The sequence below is a fragment of the Balaenoptera acutorostrata genome, chromosome 13 (genome assembly GCF_949987535.1).
Source record: "Balaenoptera acutorostrata chromosome 13, mBalAcu1.1, whole genome shotgun sequence".
NCBI classification, from domain to species: Eukaryota; Metazoa; Chordata; class Mammalia; order Artiodactyla; family Balaenopteridae; genus Balaenoptera; species Balaenoptera acutorostrata.
The window spans coordinates 68,548,819-68,570,475 of NC_080076.1; the positions used below are offsets into that span (position 1 = coordinate 68,548,819).

The following is a 21,657-nucleotide window of genomic DNA, read 5'->3' on the forward strand; positions in this document are numbered from 1 at the left end:
TATTCTGCCTGTCTTCCATCAAAATATTCCTGACGCCGTCCAAGTCCCCCTCTCTCCGTAGGTGAATGTTCTTGAAAAGGAACCACAGTGGTTTTGTTTTTTCCTCTTTTCTTTTTTCTTTTTTTATTATTCATGAGAAGTCTCCCTCTGCAGGGTTAAAATGTGTGTTCTTGGAAAATAGTGGTATTTAGTGAAGGCGCCTTGAGCTGAATCAAAGAGCTTCATTCTTCTGAAAGTCCTTCTTCCCCATCTCTGCATCCGGCTCCTATCAAAGAGAATTCACAGCCTTGGCTTTCTGTTGCTGTTGTCATGGAAATTGTTATAAGGATGGGATCATGTGGACCAGAGGTCAGGGTACAGTTGCTTTGGCTCCCAGCACACGTGTCCCGGATGCCAGAGTCAGAGCTAATCAAATAAAGTAGCGATGACATTGGGCATTGCTGTCTCTCCTCTCCCGTGTACGGTATTTGTCCTTTACCTGAAGCCTCCAGGGACAGAGGCAGGGAGAGCAGACGGGAGGGGGGAAGGGAGAGGGAGCTAACTTTGCTGCCGGCTGTGTCTTCAGTGCTGGACTATTCCATTCATTCCTTCATTCACTATTTATGCTGCATCTACTGAGTGTCAGGCGATGTGCTAGATCTAAGTATATTACGGTTAGTAAGACAGGCATGGTCTTCTCCCTTTGAAACTGATGTCTGCTGGAAAAGAGGACAAGCAAACAATGATACACATAAACAGAAGTATCCCACACCTTAATTCAGGTAGTAAAGGAAATAAGTGGGGTTATTATAAATAATAAAGGGAATAGGGAATTGCAAGGGGTCTCGTTTAGCTTGGGTGCTCAGCTAAACTCCCCTGGGAGAAGGAGAAGCAGGCAGAGACCAGAACGTGCGGGGTCTGGGAGGTTTGGATTTTATTCCAGGGGTGATGAGAAGCCGTTGGGACGTTCTGAGCAGAGCGTGACATAATCGGATTCAGAGGATCACTCCTCTGTGTGGGGAAGGGATTGAGGAGGGATGAGTGCATGCCGTTAGGAGGCTAGAGTACCCCTCTAGGCTGGAGGAAAGGGTCTCCTGGGTTAAATGGTTGTGGGGATGGTGAGAGGAGGCAAAGTGGGGGCTGGTTTGGAGCTGACGGGACTGGTAGATGGTCGGGGTGGCAACAAGAAGTGCATTACTTAGATCATCCTCACCAGAACCCTAGGAGGTGGCTATTTCTATTTTTGACCCATTTTACTAATAAGGAAACAGGCTCTGAGAGGTTGAGTAATTTACCCAATGGCACACAGCAGCGTATGTCTTAATGCCGCCAGCGCCGACAGTTCTGTACCCATGATGTTAACATTTTTCAACCACCTACTATGTATCAGGCTTTTCCTTGGAATTTCGGGGTCCCCAAACTTGGCTGCACATCCGATAACTTAAGTACCGTTTAAAAATCACAGATTTACAGGCCCCCCTCCTCCTTTTTTCTTCCCATTGAGACCCAGGATCTACATTTTTTTTTAAATTAATTATTTTATTTTTGGCCGCGTTGGGTCTTCATGGCTGCGCGCGGGCTTTCTCTAGTTGTGGCAAGCAGGGGCTACTCTTCGTTGCAGTGCACAGGCTTCTCGTTGCAGTGGCTTCTCTTGTTGCGGAGCGTGGGTTTCAGCAGTTGTGGCACGTGGGCTCCGTAGTTGTGGCTTGCAGGCTCTAGAGCACAGGCTCAGTAGCTGTAGCACACGGGCTTAGTTGCTCCACAGCATGTGGGATCTTCCCGGACCAGGCCTCGAACCTGTGTTCCCTGCATCGGCAGGCGAATTCTTAACCACTGCACCACCAGGGAAGCCCCAGGATCTACATTTTCAACAGTCACATGAGGGGATTCCAATGCTGGTCTTAGGACCACCATTTGGGAATCATGGGCCTTGTTTACCCCTCAAAACTCCCTTTCAAGGTCCCTGGCATAGGCCCATTTTGCAGATGAGAAAACTGATGGTGAGGTTATATTAGTGTGACAGAGCCTAGTTCAACCAGTTTTACAATTCATTAAATATTGAGTCAGGAGAACTGGATCCCGCACTTGCTAATGTTGTGACCTTCGCCTGTGACAGGACCTCCGTGAGCCCCTCTCCTGAAGCGGAGCATCGTCATCGCCTCGTGTCCCAGGTGCTTGTGGGGGTGGGGGCCAATGAGGTCTAGCCCACGAAGGCTTGAGAAGCCTGAACACCCTCTGCAGCCTCTATGGCTCGCTAACCATGGTGCCGGGTAACCTAGAGAAAGGTTTTCTCTCTGAGGGCAAAGATGAGGGAATGCGTTTGAAAGCACCTGTTAGTGAACTGTGTGTGTTCAGCAGATCCCGATAAGGTGTCCACTCTGGACGAATTCGAGGCCAGGCTGCGGGGATAAGGAAGAGCCCTTCCCGAGAGGGGCTCCCAGTCTAGGCGAGAGGCCGACCTAGGAGCAGACTGTAGCCAGCGGGGTGTTGAATTTTCCTGGCGGAATGTTGGGGTTTAGCTGAAGAGGATGCCCTTGATTTAGCTGTGGGAGAGGAGCTGGTGGCTTCAGCTGTCTCCTTAAAGGTGGGAACGAATGGCTGGCTGGGTAAGATGCACATGGGCATTGTAGGAGGGAGCACCAGGGGCGGGGGCGGGAGGAGACAGGGAGCGTGTTCCGCTTGGCCTAGTGTTGCTGGTGTGCAGCGTTCCCCGGGGAAGAGCAGAGAGGGTAACGTCAGTCATCAAGGCTGGAGTCAGCTCGTGAACGGATTAGTGAGCCCAACTAAGGAGTTTGGGTTTTATCCCAAAGGTGATAGGGAGCTGTAGAGAGCTACAGAGCGGGGAAGGGCACGGTCAGAAGTGCTTGTAAAAACAACGGCAGGATTCTAGGCCCAACTGAAGCAGTGATGTGTGGCATGCCGGGCTCAACCAGAGGCATGGGAGGGTTCCCCTAGGCAGAGCATCTCCCAGAGCCCCTGCCTTCTTCCCAGGTGGGCAGGCATTCCCCTCTGCCCGTTGCCCTACCATCTAGAGTCCCGAGAAAATTATTTGGCTCTTTCTGCCCAGTTTCCCTCCGTTGGGAGACTTGGCTCTGTCTCAGCCAACACCTGAGGCTAAAGACCCTGGGGTAAAACATGGAAGACTCCCGGAGGAAAGACACACACCTTGTGAGTTCAGATCCTGCCTCTGCTACTTAATTAGTTGTACGATTCTGAGCAAGTCACCCCGCCTTTCAGAGGCTCCTTTTTCTTAACCTAAAAAAAAAAGAGCCTGATATTCCCAGCTATTGGGCTAGTATAAAGAACCCTAGACCCTGTATTCAAAGGAATTCTCTAAATTGAAAACTACAAGACAATGAGTTTTAAATGTAGAGCTGCCCACTGGCCCCTGCGTCCCACCCCCTGGCGTCAGCTGGTGGAAGACTTTGGATCCTGGGCCCAGGATTGCACAAGACCTCTTGGACAGGTAGACGAGGCCATGTGTGGGGTGGGTCTAATGACACCTGTTCTTCAGGAGCAATTACTAATTAATTCCCGTGGAATGCTTCCACTGGAAACAAACTAATCTGGAGACAGAAGCAGTTCCAACAACCAAGATATATCATTGAGATAATCGCTGTGCATAAATAACATCTGTGAGCAGCAGATGCCGGCACCTGGCTCCAAGGAGAAAGTGAAAGGTGATGTCTGCTCCCAGGCAGTGGCGGCTTTTTGTTTAAATTTGATTCATGCCTTGACCTTTGCCTCCTCCCGAAAGGAACTATGTTATTTGCTATTTTTGTTTTGTTTTGTTAAATGGAGAAGAGTTTGCACTGAGCTCTTTAGTTGTTTACTTAATTCATGCCAGGGGGCCGCGTTCCCCCCTTCCTGCTGAGGACAGAGCTGTTGCTGAGTCTCAGACACTGTGCCCCCTAAAGAGCTCTGGAATCCAGCCCCTCCTCGCTTCTCCCCTCTTATCACACACCACCTGCATCTCTCATTTGGAATTCTCTCAAGTCTGCTGGCCTCGGTCTTGTCCGAGCAATCTTTCTGCCCCCTGATCTTTGGAGAGACATTTTTAAAATATAAATACAATCTTGGTTCTTTGCATTCAGGATCCATCAGTGGCTCCCCATGGCCCTCAGAGTATAGTCCGCGTGCCTCAACGTGACCTTTAAAGATGCACAGTCCAGCTCCTACCTTCCCGTCACCTCTGACCAGCAGCTTAGACCGTCTTGGGGTCCCCACACCAAGCCATGCCTTCTGCCGGACACTCGCTTCTCCCACTGAAACCTCTTTGCCTGATGGGCATCTAGTCATCCTCCGGACTTGGGTTTGGGCCTCATCTCTGGGAGCCATCTCTGACCTCCAGGGTCTGGGCGAGGGGCCCAGCTCCTTTCTCTCATGAGCTCCTGGGCTTCCCCCAGGACAGTCCAGATCATTCTGTCACAGTTACCTCTTTGCTTGAGTCACAGAAAGGTCAGAAGAGATTGAGGTGGGACTGGAACCCCCCGAGTCTGACTTCAACCCCTGGCAGTATGATAACCACCACCCCAAACCACCAGTGTGCCTCCTGTTGGCCTGCTGCCCACTCTGGGCTCTCCCAGCCCGTCTGGAAGCTTCAGTGCTCCTGTAGCCCCTCCACTGGGGGATTGCGGCTTGGCTTCAGTGTCCCTCAGGTGGGCCGTTAGGCCTGGTGCATCTTACACACAGTGAACCCCCAGTGGTCCCTGCTAGTGCACAGACAACTGAGGATCCCCGGTGCCCTTAATCAGGATGGTGGTCACCAGGTGTCACCCGCGCTTCCATGAGACGTTGAAGGTAACCAGCAAGCTCTGGGAGGACGACCCCAACAGGAGTCTTGCGTGTGAGCGAGCACTGAGGGAACACTTCTCTCCAGCCCGGAACCACAGAACAGGTGGCCTGGATGTTTTATTTGAAGAGACTTTTCTAAAGAAAGATTGTGTTGGAGTGAATTGATTCAATATTAACATAACCTCCTGCCAGAGGAGATAAAGTCCAAATTGTAATTGGTTAAAAACATGGTTATCAGGAGCCTGTTCACCCCACAAATATTGACACTTCCAAGGCGGTGATGAATGAGGCGGGAAAAGGCTGGTTTCATTGCAGCCTTTGGGGAGCACCGTCTATGCATCTCTCCCACAGGGCCTGGTACTATTTAGCTGCGGAGTGCCAGGCCCCCGAGAGCAGCCCGGCCACCCACCAGGGTAATCATAACCAGGGGAACATTGATGGCAAGCATCCGTGGCTTACACCGTGCCAGGCACAGGGCCAAGCACTTAGAGGTCATGACCGAACTTTATCCCCCCAGCCCACTTGAGTGTAGTGAGCTCCATGAGTAGAGCGGCCTCTCCTCTCTGGGGCCAGAGTGCAGAAGCGTGTCTGCGCACAGCAGTGCTCTGTGCGAGAATAGGGCCCCACGGGGTGGGCTGAGTCTCCAGAGGAAGCAGCTGGTCTTAGGCCCACTTTATGTGGGAGGAAGCGCAGCGTATGAGAATCCTGCCCAAAGTCACAGAGTTTGGGGAGCAACTGGGATGTATTTTAAATAATGTGCTTTGAAAGAATTTCAAACTTACCAAAAAATTACAAAAATAATTCAAAGGACTCCTTTGGATCCTTCACCTAGAGCCCTCACTTTTTAACGTGTTGCCACATTTGCTTTATCATTTTCTCACTAAATCACGTTCTCTGAATTATCTGAAAACAAGTTACAGACATGAGGTCCCTTTACCCTAATCAAAATCGGAAATTTTAACATTGATAAAATACTATTTTCTAATCTAGGGGTTAGTGAACTATGGCTCACAGGCCAAATCCAGCCCATGCTGCCTATTTTTTCATTGTTGTTTTGTTTTTGTTTTTCTTATTACAGCCTGAGAGCTAAGAATGGTTTTCGTTTTCAAATGGCTACGTTTACAGTTAGATAAGTACCTGCATATATACTTCAATTTTGCCTCTCGGCCTGCATGGCCTAAAATATTGTCTAGCTTGTCCTTGAAGGAGAAGTTTGCTGACCCCTGATCTTATCTGCTGACTATTCAAATTTTGCCTGTTGTTCTACTGATGTTCTTTGTAACAATTTTTCTCCCTGTTCAGGATCCAACCCAGAATGTGTTAACAGCCTGTGCTCAGTTTCGTGACACCATCCTTTAGAGCCCTGAGCGTGTTCCCGGGACACAGGACTTCTGATTTTGAAACCAAAAAAGTCCCAGGCAAACAGGGTGAGCTGGTCACCGCAGAGCCAGTGCCTCAAGCCCTAAGTAATTCTGGCCTCTCCGTAAGGCCTGTTCTCAAAAGGTACCCATAGGTTTAGGGGAGAAGCCAGTGAACCAGATGCGCATTTAAAAGCTGTTCCTCGGTTACTCATCCGCTCTTGTTACCCCTTGGCTGAATTCCCATCCTCCGCCTGTTCTCTCCTTGTGTCTTGCTTTCTTTGTTCCACTGATATAGACGAGACCTGCTGATGTTACCATATGTCTTAGCTGCGTCATTCTCCTTGCTAGTTTATGAGACTGTATCGCAATTTAGCCACCTTGCTATTGATGGACAAGTAAGTCATGTAGATTTTGGCTGTTAGGAATAGAGCTGCTCTGAATGTTTCCCCACGCTGTCTCACATGGGGGAGGCATGTGTGTGTGCATTTCCGCAGGGTGTACCGCTGGAGGCCATCCAGCCCCTCCCCAGTATGCGCTGTCTCAAGCGGGCGGGGAGGGTGGGCGGCTTCAGAGCTTTCTTTTGTAAAGTGAGGAAGGAAGATTTAGTCTATCCTGGTGCTTTTCAAGTATGTGTGTATTTTTGTGTGTGCAAAAAGAACCCTTTTATTAAAGGGAAGTCTCATGAGAACACCCTCTGCCCTGCCCACCCGGAAGCTGGGCCTTGACTGGGTTTCCCCCGTGTAACCTGGACAGACTTCCTTCCAGCTTTACAGAAGGGGACCTGCTCGGGGCCCCGGGGTTTGCTGAACGTGTCTGTGGTTGCTCTCCCCATCCAGCTCATCTGCTCCTGCAGGCAGGGTCCTGCCCCTGCCCCTTGTCCTTACCGTGGAGCCTCTCTCTGGACACCTGCCGGCATCTGGGTCAGAGATCTGTGCTCGGGAGGACCCCGGGGCGGCCAGGCAGTGGGTGGCCTCCCGAGGGGGCATTCGGGGCTCCTGCGAGCCGCCTGGGGTGGTGGGCAGCTCAGGCTGCAGACGTGGGCAGCCCCGCCGACAGGGGCCGGCTCAGTGATGCGCTGAGCTGACCTCGCAGCCTTGCCTCCTCAGCACGTGGGTGTGGAGTCGCTACTGTGTGGGCCCCCAGAGGTGAGCAAGACCCAGTGACCCTCCAGAGCCCGCTGTCCAGCGGGAAGACAGACGTGGAGGCCCTCAGACGTTGTACTAATTATTTAGAGGAGCACTGGAGAGCTGGAATATAATTTTAAAAGGGGGGGCGTGAATAGGATGGTGGCAGGGAGAACCTTTTTTGAGTATTTTATCCTGCTTTTCCAAGTGTTGGTTTTTTTTTTTTTTTCTTTCTCTCTTTGGAGAGCACCTGTGAGTTACAAATCCATTGTCACCAGAGGGAAGTCAGGAAGGAAATTCTTGAAGTCTGTTCAATCATGTAGGACCTGTGCCGTCCTTAGATCCTATGACACAAAATTAGAAAGGACTCCTAAACCCTCAAAGAAACAGACTTAAAACAAGTAAAAGGAGACCTGCTTTACTCAGCAGGTGGTAAGCACATGCCACAGGGCTTACAAGGAAAAGCGGTGCGTTTAAAAGAGACCTCAGTTCGTGTCCTGGCTCCAGTCACCGTTTAATAGCTGTGTGACCTTGACAAATTAACTGACCTCTCTGAGACTCAGTTTCCTCATCGATAAAGTGAAGATGAAACTGTGTACTTCACAGACGCGGTACATGTTGCAAATGAACAAACACATGGTCAGCATCCACAGAGAGCAGTTATTATTATTCCACTACTCATCATGATTATTATTACTCTGAAGATGAAGATGATGGAAACAGTAAATCCTCAGAAAGCATTTCAGTGCATCCATAGACGATGGTTGTCCAGCACAATGTAAGGAAAATCATGGAATGTTTAGTATATGCCCAAATAGTTGGAGATCAAGGACACAGAGAGTAACCACCATATGGTCTGAGGAACTTTCCCTTGAGGCCACTGTCATCAGACTTCTGAGTTGGACAGACCATTGGTGGACCTGACCTGACATTTTTAATATGTTGCACTTACTAAATTCGTTCCCTATCAGGGCTGTCTGTAGTTTGAGATATTGGTGATTCCCTTCAGGGAAAGCCTTCCTACTGAAGGTTAACTCTTCCAAGTGCACTGATGGGATGTCAAGACCTGGGATGTGTTGAGATGAGCCTGCCAAAGCCACCATTTCTTAGAGCACTTCCCCGTGGCGTTTGCGATGTGGTATTTTTAAATCTTCTGAGTTGTTCAATCAGACCCAGAAATCCAGGTTCTAACCGCTCTGCTGAAATATCAGAATTTTCCCTCTTTCCCCACCTCGTTCCGTGTGTCGAGCCAACTCATCTCGTAGCTTAATAAGTCCAGAGCAAACATTTTACCCAGGTATTTAAAGTGGGCAGATGGCATTGCATAGGAAAGTAATGCTATTCATCGGTTTGTAGTTGCTGTCTGTGTGCTGAGAATCTCAATCGCCCTCCCACTGAATGAGAGGGGGTGGGTGCTGGGGAGAGAACGCCTGAGATGAATTCAGCAATAGAGAAAGACTGTGTGCAGAGGGGGCTGGTGGTGGCCCAGAAACAGCCTGGGTTTAGAGTCTCATGGACTTGACTCTGACCTTGGGCAAGTCACTCCCCTGCCCAGGCTGATTCCTCCCTTGCAGGGCTGTTGTAGGCTACAGTCATAATAAGCATCAAGGCCTATACCGTGCCTGATATGGTTGGTGCTGAAGAAATCCATCCCTCCTTCTTCTCCCCATTGAACAGTCCGGAAGGGGGACTATTTATCCCCCTATGAGGAGGGATCGCTACGCAGAATAGTTAAATAGATGTTTGTTATTCTATCGCAGGGTTTTGGAGGGAGCTACTTTGATCCAACTTTTGACAGAAGAACATCAGCAAACACTCTCACCACAGTTCTGATTGTTTACTCTGTGGCTGACCCTGTGTATGTATTAGCTCTTCTGACTTGCTCACTCATCCTGTATCTGGGTTCTGGGTAACAGCAACCCAGCTCAAATTTGCTCCAGCAGAAAAAGGGACGTTATTGGCCAAAATATCTGAAAAGTTCTGAGGCTGCGATTGCCTTCAGGCTTGGCTGGATCTAGGTGCTCCAACCATGTCATCAAGAAGGTGTCTCTCGCCTCAACGACCTTGATGTCACCTTGTATTCTTAGGCAATCTCTTCCTTCTTGGTGGCAGGAGGGCCCCCAGACACTCCAAGCTTATATCCTGCATCAGAAAGAGCCAATCTTGTGTCCGTAGTCGCAGACAAAATCCTGGTGTCCGTCGTGCTGTTGTCCCACGACCAACTACCGTGGCCAGCAGGAGGTGGTGCTCTGCCTGGCTAGGCTGAGTTGCATGCATCTTCTCTGGGCTTGAGGGAGGAGGGTTGGCCCCATCATGGACATTTGGGGGGTGGACATTCTTTGCAGAGAAGATAGGATGCTGCTGTCAGAAGAAATGAGAGCAGGCGTGTGCAGTCACATCACCGGATTTTCCCTTTGGAGCATGCGTGGTGGGCACTGCTGTTACAGGAGTACAGCATAACAGGCTGGCAGCCAGGCTGCCTAGTTCCATATACCAGCTCTGCCACGTAGTACCGGGGTGACCTTAGGTAAGTCACCTCACCCCTCTATCCCTCAGTTTCCTCAACAGTAGCAACAAGAATGGCCGTTGACCCTAGCTCCGCGTGTTGTTGTCAGGGTTAAATGAGTGACGGCAGAGCCACGCCTGGCACCGTGTCAGAGCGCAGGCTCCTAACCCATGTGCACGGCAGCCCCCTGGGCCGCTGCAGCGCTTCGAGCCTGGATGCCGCTCGTCTCATCTTGCCCCCCAGAACTCAGGCTTTGAGGACCCTTAGTGTCCTCCCACACTGGTCCAAGAGTCAGGACCTCACCACATGTCCCCAGGCCAGAGCTTCGACACCCTTCGTTCATGCACAAAGGTGTCCATTTGGTAGAGGGCTCCTGGCTCAGGGGCTGGGGAGGAAATGACACCCTGCCTTTCAGCAGCCCCTGGGGAAGGGTGGCTGATCCAATGAGTGAATGATAGCGTGACCGGACGTGTGCGAGGGGGAGATGAGTTTCTGGCTGTTAAAGACATTTTGGTGCTTTGTACCCACATACTTTGCAAGTTATTGTATTGATTTTGCAAGAAACAAGATTTGGAAGGAAAGAAAAACGTGAACTTGTGCGAAAATCAAATCAGTTGTGTCATTGAGAGCCTATTGTGGGTCCCGCCCCACGCTGGGTCTGGAGAGGGATGGAAATCCCGGGGGGCCTTTTTCTCCCCCAGCGCTCCCCACCCCATGCTGTGGAGGTCTGCTTGGAACCTGGGAGGGCTTGTCCATGGGGACCGGATGGTGACTTGGAGCTGAAAGGGGGGTGTGGGATCCTCATAGCCAGGCTGGCTGCCAGGGCTGGAGGTGGGACCCCAAGAGCCCCTACTGGGGACTCGCTTGTCAGCTGGCTGCTCTGACTGCTCCCCCTGGACCTCCTCCCGGGAGGACAGTGTCAGAGCAGCGGTGGCAGCATCGCACCGCTGAGGGAGCTGATCTCAGCCCTGACACCATTTGCCGCCTGACTTCATAAAAACGTCAGTCAAACAGCCCCGATATGGAAATAATGTGCAGTGAGTTATTCTTACGCCACGTCAACCATAATGGAAAATCAGCCCGAGATGGCCTGTATTTCTTCCTGCTCCCTGAAGTGTAATAAATAGAAATTTTTAAAGCTCGGCATTAAGACGGCTCGCCAGCAGCAACCCCGGGCCTGCCCGGTGGAGGCCATGGGCTGGGGGATTCCTAGTGTTGCTGCAGTAGCCCCAGGCCCAGCGAAAATCTGGGCCTGCTTGACTTATGTGCCTCTGGGATTGGCACCCTCCCTGCATACATCCCAGTCGGCCAGAAAGCCTAAAAACCCTCCCTGGGATTGTGGTCCAGGCCCTGCCTCCCCCTGGCCCCGTGACCTTGACAGCTCACTTGGCCTCTGGCACTTTCACCTCTAAAACGGGGTTAAAAGTCCCCACTTCTCAGGCTGTTAAGGGCTGAAGGAGACAAACAACAGCGACATCCGCCGTTGCTTTTTTGGCATTTTCTCAGTGCCAGGTGCTGTGCTAAGCACGCTCATGTTTTCACTGGTTTATCCCGCACGGGTGGTAGGATGTGACCGTCCCCACTCTACAGATGAGGAAACTGAGGTGTGGTGAGTTCAGTGACTGGCTCGAGAGGCAGACCCCCCAGGTCTGGCCCCAGTGCCCACGCTCTGGCCCCACTCGTGGTGCACCTGGCGCTTAGCAGATGCCACACGGGTAGTGCTTTCCTGCCTCTGCCCTTTGGGATGAACTCGCACATCCCTGGAAGGCTCCGGTCACGACGTGTTTCCTCAGCGCCACCACGTGGGTTCAGACTCCAGGTTCTGTCCATTCTTCCTGATGTGTCTACCTCTCATTCTACAGTCCCCGCCTGGCTCAGGTCACCGTGACACGGCTTGAGTGGCTTCCATGGTAGCACCAAGCCACTCGGCTGTTTTCTCCGCAGTTGGAATTCTCTCTTCATTTTTTTTTTTTTTTTTTTAAATTAATTTATGTATTTATTTATCTATGGCTGTGTTGGGTCTTCGTTTCTGTGCGAGGGCTTTCCCCAGTTGCGGCGAGCAGGGGCCACTCTTCATCGCGGTGCGTGGGCCTCTCACTATCGCGGCCTCTCTTGTTGCGGAGCACAGGCTCCAGACGCGCAGGCTCAGTAATTGTGGCTCATGGGCCTAGTTGCTCCATGGCATGTGGGATCTTCCCAGACCAGGGCTCGTACCCGTGTCCCCTGCATTGGCAGGCAGATTCTCAACCACTGTGCCACCAGGGAAGCCCTCTCTCTTCATTTTAATCCATGTTACTCTTTCCAGAGCGTGGCTTTCCATGAGGGGCAGCGGAGTCCAGTGGTTAAGGTTTGGGCTCTGGAGTTGGAACAACCAGGCTCCTCTGCTGCCGGCCGTGTGCCTATGAGCACGTTGCTTCCCCTCAGTGAGCCTCAGTTTCCTCCGAGGTCAGTTGGTCCTCACGGTGGCGCCTTTCTCCTAGAGGTGTGGTGGCACTGTTGTGAAGCAAGGCAGCTAGAGCCCAGTGCCCTGGAAATGGTCCCCAAGCAACAGTAGCCGGTGTGGCCACTCATGCCCAAACCATCAGGGCCAAGATAGTCCTCTCTCCAGCCCGGTGGGAGCTGGGACTAATGCCAGCAGGCCCTCCACTGCCTGCATGCTGCCTCTGTGCTCCTTTCTGCCTGGGGATAAATCCTCCCTCTCCCTGCTTGCTCCAGGGAGACTGGGGAAAGGAAGGAGCATGTCTGGGTATATCATCTGTAAAATGGGGATAAAAATAGAGCCTTCTTTCTCCAGGGGCTCAGAGGAGAACCAGCAGCATCATGTTGATGAAACCCTCCTTCAGCTGAAGGAGGGGCTCAGCAGAGGGGAACTGCTGTTGTCTATCGGCTCTGCCCTGTCAAGCTACTCACAATGGCTCTCGCCTGCCTCCTGGCCCTGGGCCGAGCAACTTGGCCTGGCAGCAGGGCCCCGCCGGACACCTCCCTTCCACTACTAGTTATCTGACATCCTCTCCCACGCTGGCCCATCTGCTCCTGCCTGCCCATTTCTTTTGTTCCTTGCACACCACCCTGCACAGACCCTTCCGTTTCTCTCCACTTCCTCTCCTTCCTCTCCGACTGGAGCACCTCCACGTCCCTCTTCCTGGAAGACCACAGCAGCATCCTCTCTGGCTGCCCTGTTGCTACTCTTGTCCACCGAAGCCCCTCCTCCCCACAGCAGCCAGAGGGAGATCATGCCACCCTCCTCCTCAGTCCTCAGAGAGCAGCCGTGGTTCTCCTACAGACTAAAAACAAAGCTAAGCTTTGCGTCCTGGCTTACAAGCCTCACTGATGTGATCCCCATCCACTTCCTCAGCATCGCCTCCTCCTGGCCTTCTCTGTGTAGCTGGCCAGCTCCACTGGCTGTCTTTCTGTTCTGCAGCACCAAGTTCCTTCCTGTTCCTGCCTCAGGACCTTTGCACTTGCTGTTGCCGCCACTCAGGGCACCTTTCCACTTAAAGCTCTACCTGGCTGTCTCCTTTGCATCATTTAGGTCTTAGTTTAAATGCCTCTCCTTAGCAAGGCCTCTGACTTATGCGTGAATCCAGGGCTGGCTTTGGGCGGCCCTCCATCCCCAGCACTGCCCCCCGGCCCCCGGCCTTCCCAGAGGCCCTGGAGTCGCCTGCGGGGAAGATGAGACTGCGCCTGACTTCTCATTTCCTCTGTCGATTATGCTCTAACAACGCCATTTACCTCCCTTACTCCACATCATTTTTCTCAGTGTGTCTTGATCCCTTCCAGTCGCTGAGGGAAACGGGCCACCGAGCCCTCCTCCCTGGCCCAGCACGGATCCGAGCTGCAGAAATACGCTTTCCTTGGCGCCTTGAAGATGGGGCTTTTGTGGGCTGAGGCTGCTGGCAGTGGGGTGGGGCTGGGATTAGGGTGCCGTGTGCGGAAGCTGCGGGAGGAGGCTGGGTCCTCGGTTTCCCAGCCTGCATAATGTAGGTATTAGTAGTGCACACCTCCCAGATCTGCCAGGAGGGCTGACGGGCGATATTGGAACGAATGGCAGCCTGCCTGTTCCCCACCTCCTGTGTCATTACTATTATTCTAGCATCTGGGGTGAGCTCCTGGACATTCTGAGGAAGATGTTCTCTGCCCAGTTTGGAAGATGAAAACGGTCCCAGGCGGACTCTCCCCACAGAGCCCCGCCTTGGTCAGCTGTCCTTGAGGCATCCTTTGCCCTGCCTCCCTCATTTTCCTTTCATAAATCAATGCGCCCCATTCACTGGGTGGCCTCGGGGATCAGATTGTGTGCATGTCATTTCAGCAAGGGTCTAGTTGGCTTTTCTTTTTCCCCTATCTGTTAGCACCAGCCTTAATGTCATTTACAATTTTGGAGGGACAGTGGCCTGGCAGTTGAGAAAGCGAGCTGGTCTGGACGATACAAGTGGTGTCTTTGCTCCTTGTAGCTCTGTGACTTCAGACAAGGCGCCACCCCTCTCTGAACCTCAAATGTTTGCCTTCAGTGATTTATAAGGTGGTTTTCTGCTTGGAGATTCTAGGGTTCAGAAATCAGGGGGAAACTCAATCGCAGAACGAACTTAGGGTTTGTGCATGACTGTGGTCTCTCCCGGGGGAAATGTCGGTCTTGTGGGGCCACACAGGTCATTGTACCTATCTCCATGGCCCCACTTTGCTAGGATAGGAGGCCTACTGTGTACATGTGGATGGAAGGAAGAGAAAGAAAGGGTGAGGAGGAGAAACTTTGAGTCAGTGGCTCTTAACCATCAAGAATCTAGTGAAAGTCATGTACCAGGAAATGCTCACACACAGAATATTTTGCCTACCATTTAAAAGGAGGTTCACAACTCTGGTTAAAAATGCCTACTGGGCAAGTCCCCACCGAATGAACTATGAACACCTCCTCCAGGAAGGCTTCCCAGCCCCCATCCTGTGTTCCAGGGTCCCCATACCCTCCCCTTCCTGGTACCCTCAGAGGGGCTGTCACTACCTATCCCTGCCTGTCTCCCCCATGGGAGGGCAGGGGCCACCTTGACTGTTCTGTGCACGCCCCGTGCCTGGCACTGAGTGGGCGGCAGCAAATAGCTGCTGAACGGAACTGGGGACTCGCTCCTGGCACTGAATTGGGGGTCGCCTGGCTTTAGTTCGTGGGCCAGTGCTAGTTCAGTTTTGAGTGGGCTCAGAACCCAGCTGCCCCTACTGCAAACACCTCTGCTTCCCCCTCTGTGGGTTGATGAACACCCGTGAAGAGGGGAGGGTCGCCTGTAAAGTACTCATCTGCCTGGGAGGGGCCGGGCTGGGCTGGAGGGGAGGGACGTTCCAGGAGACAGTGTCACAAGGCCTCTCTCCCTTTCCCCTCCCCCTCCTGCCTGGTCCAGCTGCAGCAGAGTGAAGCCAAGTGTGAGGATGCCTTGAAGACCCAGAAGGCGCTGACGGCCGACCTGGAGAGCATGCACAGCGAGCTGGAGAGCGTGACCCGCAGCAAGAGCCTGGTACCGGTCCCTCCTGGGGCTGGGGGCCTACTGTGTGTGCAGCATTAGAGGAGGGACCGGGGCACTCATTGTACTGTACTTGGAGGTACAGACATCCATTGTAGACCTACTGGGTGCTGGACGCTTCGAGAGCACAGGCAGCCCACTCAGAGCTGAGCGTTACAAAGGTGTAAGGACACACGTGAGGGTCAGCTGTGTGCTCACCTGTGCAAAGGGAGGCCAGGAACCCTGCTGTGGACCCAGTGTGTGCTCAGCCCCATGGGGATGCTTCCAGTACGAGCCTGTTGTCTGCTCAGCACCTGAAGTGGGAGCACAGCTATCTATTGTGAGCCCACACTGTGCCCACCACTGGAAGCAGCTCCTGGCCATCTATTGTAGACCTACTGTACACACACACACACACACACACACACACACACACACACACACACCGCCACCGCCACCGCCACCGCCACCACCACCCTCGAGAGCACTTGGTCACTATTGTTGGGCTACTTCTTCACATCCTTTCTTCTAAGCTAAGCCAAGGATAGCCTGTGGGCCCACTTGGGGTCACTCCTAAGAGAGACCCAGCCACCTGTAATGGACCTACTGTGTGCTCAATGCTGAACAGGAACAAATGAACGTATATTATGGATCTATTATGTTGGTGAAGATTGGGTGTGGGTTTCTAAGTGCCCCGTCTGGATGTACAGGGTTGGCTTAAATTTATACACAACATGTGAAATCCGAAGTTTAGACAGAGCTAGAGATTTATTGGCAAAAGCTTTTCTCAAGATCCCCATTGGCCCTTTTGTCCCAGATTTTATTTGTGCTAGATCAAGGGGAACTTGCCCGCAAACATTCACACACGTGCGCACGCAAGGATGAATGTACACACTCACATACAAAATCACCAGACACGCATATAAAATAAATGCCCTCGTAGGTAAGATATACATTTAAGTTTAGCCGTATTTATTGAGATCACTGACACATGTGCACCATGTACACTTAAACTGTATGTATGTAGATTCCCAGGTAGGCTTACATGTACATATATCCATTCACGTACACACATGCTGCATTCACGCAGTCGCAGGCAGGCCCAGCACACACACACACATACACACACACACAGCATTCATTGACACAGCCATGGCCTCCCTTACAGGCAGATGTTCACTCACCTGACACACCCACAGGCAAGTCCCCCTTTGTTCTTTTTTTTTTTTTTTTTAATTAAAAAAAAAAATTGTTTGGCTGCGTGGCATGTGGGATCTTAGTTCCCCGACCAGGGATCGAACCCACGCCACCTGCATTGGAAGCGGGGAGTCTTAACCGCTGGACCGCTAGGGAAGTCCAGCCCCGCCTTTGCTCTTCATCAGCCCCCTGCAGTCCCCCTTTTACCCCCCTTTTTCTCACCCACCTTCGTCCTGCCCCCGCAGGTAGACGAGCAGCTGTACCGGCTGCAGTTTGAGAGGGCGGACCTCCTGAAGCGCATTGATGAGGACCAGGACGACCTGAACGACCTCATGCAGAAGCACAAGGACCTCATTGCTCAGGTAATGGCCTCGGGTGGAAGAAGGCTTGGTGGCCTTGGGTGGGGTAGGTGGGGACAGTGATAAGGTGATGTGGTCAGGCCACTCTCTGGTGCTAGGACCTTGGAGGGATAAATGCCACACAGGTAAATAGCAACTGTGAATCACACTTACTTTTGTTCAAAATGGAAGTTTATTTGTTCATTTACAAAAGCAGTAGATTTGTATGCCCATTATAAATAATTTAAATAATAAATGCCTGTGGAAAATAGAAAGCTAGGGGCCCTCCTATCCTCTGGAATTCTTTTCTTTGGGGATAGTCGCATTCAACAGTTTGGTTCAACTCTTTTTTAAAGGACTTTTACTCTCCATTGCCTCATGTTAATCTCTGGACAAACCCTATGTAGAGGGTCTCAGCAGAGACTATCAGCCCATTTTACAGATGGGGATACTGAGGTGCAGAGTGGTTCTGTGGCTTGCCAAAGCTGGTATCCAGGTCTAGAATCCCAGTTACCTGACCTAGAATAGTTCTCTTCCCTCAGAATTCTGGTCCTGGTGCCGCAGCCAGCTCATTCTGTCTGGGCTCTCAAGGGTGTATAATAAAGCGCTGGACAGTTGACCGAAGCTATGGGCCTGTGTAGTGGGAGTGACTGGGTGCACACCAAGATGAGGGATACTGGGGAGGATGTGAGGTGCCTTTTAGAACCAGCTGTTATCATGCTCTGTGATATGTAGACATCTGTGGGCAGGGGGAGAAGGGACTTCTAGCAAAGCCTGTGGTCTCAAGGTGACATTTTTCGTCTTACCAGTCTGCTGCCGACATTGGACAGATCCAGGAACTGCAGCTGCAGCTAGAGGAAGCCAAGAAGGAGAAGCACAAGCTTCAAGAACAAGTACGTGCTCAGAGTCGCCGTGTTGTGGGGGAGGATCCTGGGAACTGTCATTCATTCATTCACTCAACGTCAGTTGCATGACAGATGGATTGAGGACAATCCCGAGGTGGGGTGGAGAGGGGGAGAGAGGGGGGTGGAGAGAGGAGAGAGAGAGGGAGGGGGAGGAGACACACACACACACACACACACACACACACTCTCTCTCTCTCTCTCTCTCTCTCTCTCTCTCTCTCTCTCTCTCTCTCTCTCTCTCTCTCTCTCTCTCTCTCTCCTGCCCATGCTTGTTCAGGATCCACACGCAGTGAGGTTCATCAGGCATTCCATGTAGGATGTTTACCCCTGAGAAATGGCAGGGGCTGGTCTGTGCAAGACAGGATCACCATCCTTTGTGACCTCTTCCTTTGAAGTCATGGTTCCTCCAAACACCCCTAAATTTCCCTCATTACCTAGTGGGTTGCTATCCATGAAATTCTCAAAGCTCTTCTAGAACCATTGCATGTGCCCACTTAGGGTGCCTGTCGGAGTGACCTACTCTCCAACAGTATCTTCGGGCACAGAGTGACAACAAGCAGAACAAAAATAATAGCAGGAGTGGCCACTTGCCAGGGGCTTGCCGTGTACCAGGCACTAATCTCCTTCACACACAAACATGAAGAAACAAGGCTCAAGGGAGGACACTGACTTGCCCGGCACACCCAGCTAGAAAGTGGGGAGCCAGGTGTGGAACCCCGAAATATGTGCTTGGCTCCCAAACCCACTTTTGGTTGTGTTCTTGATGCTGAAGCTTGCTGTCCACAGCCCGGCTTGGTGCTTCATCAGGGCAGGAGGAGGAGGTGAGAGAGGCACTGACTGAAAGGCCTCTTTGGAAGCTGAAGGCACAGGAAGGGGCAGGGTCCCGTGTGGGGTCCTCAGCTGGGATCCAGCAGTTCGTGCTTGTGCACCTGAGCTGAGAAGGAGCAGCGTGGATGGGCCTGGGGCTGGGTCTTGCTGGGACCCCCGATTCTGGGACTCAGGGCTGCCAGGTGGTCAGCGGCCTTCTTGGGTGTGTCCCCAGCTGCAGGTGGCCCAGATGCGCATTGAGTACCTGGAGCAGTCCACAGTGGACCGAGCCATCGTCAGCAGGCAGGAGGCGGTCATCTGTGACCTGGAGAACAAGACAGAGTTCCAGAAAGTGCAGATCAAGAGATTTGAGGTACTTGCTGGCGTGTAAATATTGCTCAGGCCTAGAGCTATGAGGGCTTTCATGTGAACCCATCCTTCTTCCCACCGTCCACCTGTCCACTCATATGCCTTTGTCTGGATCTGTATCACTCATCCATCTCCTGAGTTCCCTTCCTCCATCCCTCCTTCCTGTCTTCTATCGCACTGTCCCACAAACTCCCCATTCACTCAACCTAGTCACCTCCTCTGTCTCCATCTCCATACACCATCATCGGTCCATCCATCATCCCCCTTTCCATTTGTTCTTCTTCCTTTCTCTATTTTTTCTTCTCTTCCTCTATTCTTTTCTTTTCCTTCAGACCTTGACCCCTCTGTCTGTCCATGTTTTTATCCATTGATCCAATTCTGCCCATCTCCATCCAACCACTCATCCACGTATGCACCCGACACTTGTTTTTGAGCAGAAATTTATTTTGCCCCTAGTGTGTGTTAAGCTTTGTTTTGGGTGCGTGGGAGACAGATGTATTAAATAGATTCTGTTTTCCAGAAGCATAGAGCTTTGTAGGAGATGTGGGTAAGATATGTACATAAATACCCATAATAAGGAGAGAGGGCTGTGAGGTTTGGAGGATGGAGGTCCTTTTAGGCTGGGGAATCAGGGAGGCTTACAGGAGGAGGTGGCTTATGGTGCTGGACCTTGAAGGACAGATAAGACTTGGATGGGCTGGGGTGGAGTTCAGTGACTGTATTCACATTTAGTTCTGTACACCAATGGCATGGGACATTTACCGAGGAGATCACCACTGCCAAAACCTTCCACATCAGCTACTCCACGTGATGTTCATCACAGCCCCATGGGGCATGCAGGATAGAATGAGAAGATGGCCCCAGAGAGGTCAAGTGAGTTATTTAAGATAAAGCCAGGTAGTGTCAGTGACAGGAGGAGATTGACTCTTGACCTTCGCTCCATCCTGGTCTCAGGTTCTAATCTCCCTGCAGCCAGGGGGCTTACCCAAAGTATGACGGTATGTCTGAGCGATGGGAGGCTGCTCTTCTCATTCCGAAACATTTACTCCCAATCCCCTGTTGGGCTTTTGGTCTCTAAGAAGCCTGCTCTGGATGAAGACCAGAGAAAAATTCTTTGCCTTGGCCCTCAGTGGTTCTTGGAATATGCTCAGGGGATCCCTCAAGGCATAATTGTCTCTGCAAATCACCATGAAACTTTGATCTACTATATTTTAAATGACTAAATACATAATTTGAGCTATATCACATATCATTTTTTGCTTGATTCTAGCATGGTCAAGTGAGAACAGAGAAGAAAACAATTGTAGAGTAACTTTAAATGGCAGATTCTATCTCCAAATTCACTTTTCCCTCTGCCATCATTATTGGAATTTAGTAGAATCCCAGGTCCTTGAGATGGGGTACCTTGGGGACACAATTGGAGGACTACTTTTCTTATGACCCTCCTGTTGCCCTTTGAAACCATTGCTAAACTCCTGTTGAAAGGGGAAAGAGGAAACAAAGCTTTTCTTTTAGGCCATTATTCAGTCTCTGATCTGGAAAGGGGCTCAGAGTCCTTAGCAGGCACCTAAAATATTCATGTGGGCTGCATTTTATGTCATCACTCGAGTATTTACCCATCAGAATCGATTGGTTCCAGGCTTGTTGGCCGACTAATGAATTCTGCAGAACAGCCCTTGGGTTGGTTTTCTGTAGCACTGGTGATGCTCACGGCTCTTTTCTCTCTATTCATAGTTTCATTGTGTCCTTGTGGATTTCCACCCCCCCACACACACACACAAAGAAAAATGCTGTGAAATATTAGAGCTGAGGCTCATGGGAGATTATTTGCTCAAACTTCCTCATTTTACAAATCGGGAAACCAGAATCCATGTTGGGGAAGGGATTTGGACCCCCTGGCATAGTGTCCTTTCCACCGTGCCACTCCACCTCCCAGACCTTGAGCCAAATGAAGGTTGCTATAAATCTTAATTCCCAGCCCTTACCCAGCACATCCTGTGTGCCAGGCACCAAGCTAAGCCTTCCGCATAACTGAACGTGTTCAACCCTGACAGCATCCCGGACATCATCCTGTCTCTCAGAGAGGTTAATAACCCGCCCAAGGTCACACAGCCAGGAAGAGGTAGAGGTAGGATTTGAACCCAGAACATGAATTCAGCATCTGTCACTAAGCTACACTGCCTTTCAGAATAGCAGCTATCATTTTCTATGTTTTCTTCATTTTTGTACCAGAAATCAGGATTATTACCCTGATTACTTTATAAAAACGCACAGAGACTCAGCAAAAGATTTCTTTCTGGAGCCTCCTGTGTCGGGCCCCAGGCTTCTAACTCCAGAGTGGGCGTGTGCTCTCTGCCCGGGCTGCAGGTCCTGGTGATCCGGCTTCGGGACAGCCTGATGAAGATGGGTGAGGAGCTCTCACAGGCAGCCACGGCCGAGTCCCAGCAGAGGGAGAGCAGCCAGTATTACCAGCGGCGCCTGGAGGAGCTGAAGGTGGACATGGAAGAGCTGGTGCAGCGGGAGGCCGAGGCCAGCCGGCGGTGCGTGGAGCTGGTGAGTGTGGTCCTGTGACAGAGGGTTCAGGAGGGGAGCCCTCCTTCTTTCTGAATGGGAGCCTCAGGGCCTGGTCCCTGGGGCCTTTGGGGGTAGACCGGAAGCAGGGAAGAAACCGGAAGGGGATGGGCTGTGAGCCGACACTGCCATGGGCTGCAAACGCCAGAGGCAGGTCCAAAGTGAGCCAATCGCATTCACTCCTGCAGGATGACTTCCGGCCACCTTTGTGCCTCAGACTCCAGAC

The 21,657-nt window shown here is 51.6% G+C and overlaps 1 protein-coding gene across 4 annotated transcripts in view; it reads left to right on the forward strand.

Annotated features, from left to right (window-relative positions):
* The window catches only part of MYO18B (myosin XVIIIB), a 236,605-nt gene that overhangs the window by 152,238 nt on the left and 62,710 nt on the right, over positions 1-21,657 (forward strand). For all 4 annotated transcript variants that reach the window (XM_057525933.1, XM_057525934.1, XM_057525931.1 and 1 more), the window contains 5 exons: positions 15,146-15,259; positions 16,687-16,803; positions 17,589-17,672; positions 18,727-18,864; positions 21,228-21,413. In XM_057525933.1, coding sequence (XP_057381916.1) covers positions 15,146-15,259; positions 16,687-16,803; positions 17,589-17,672; positions 18,727-18,864; positions 21,228-21,413 — 639 coding nt within the window. The remainder of the gene's footprint in view (positions 1-15,145; positions 15,260-16,686; positions 16,804-17,588; positions 17,673-18,726; positions 18,865-21,227; positions 21,414-21,657) is intronic.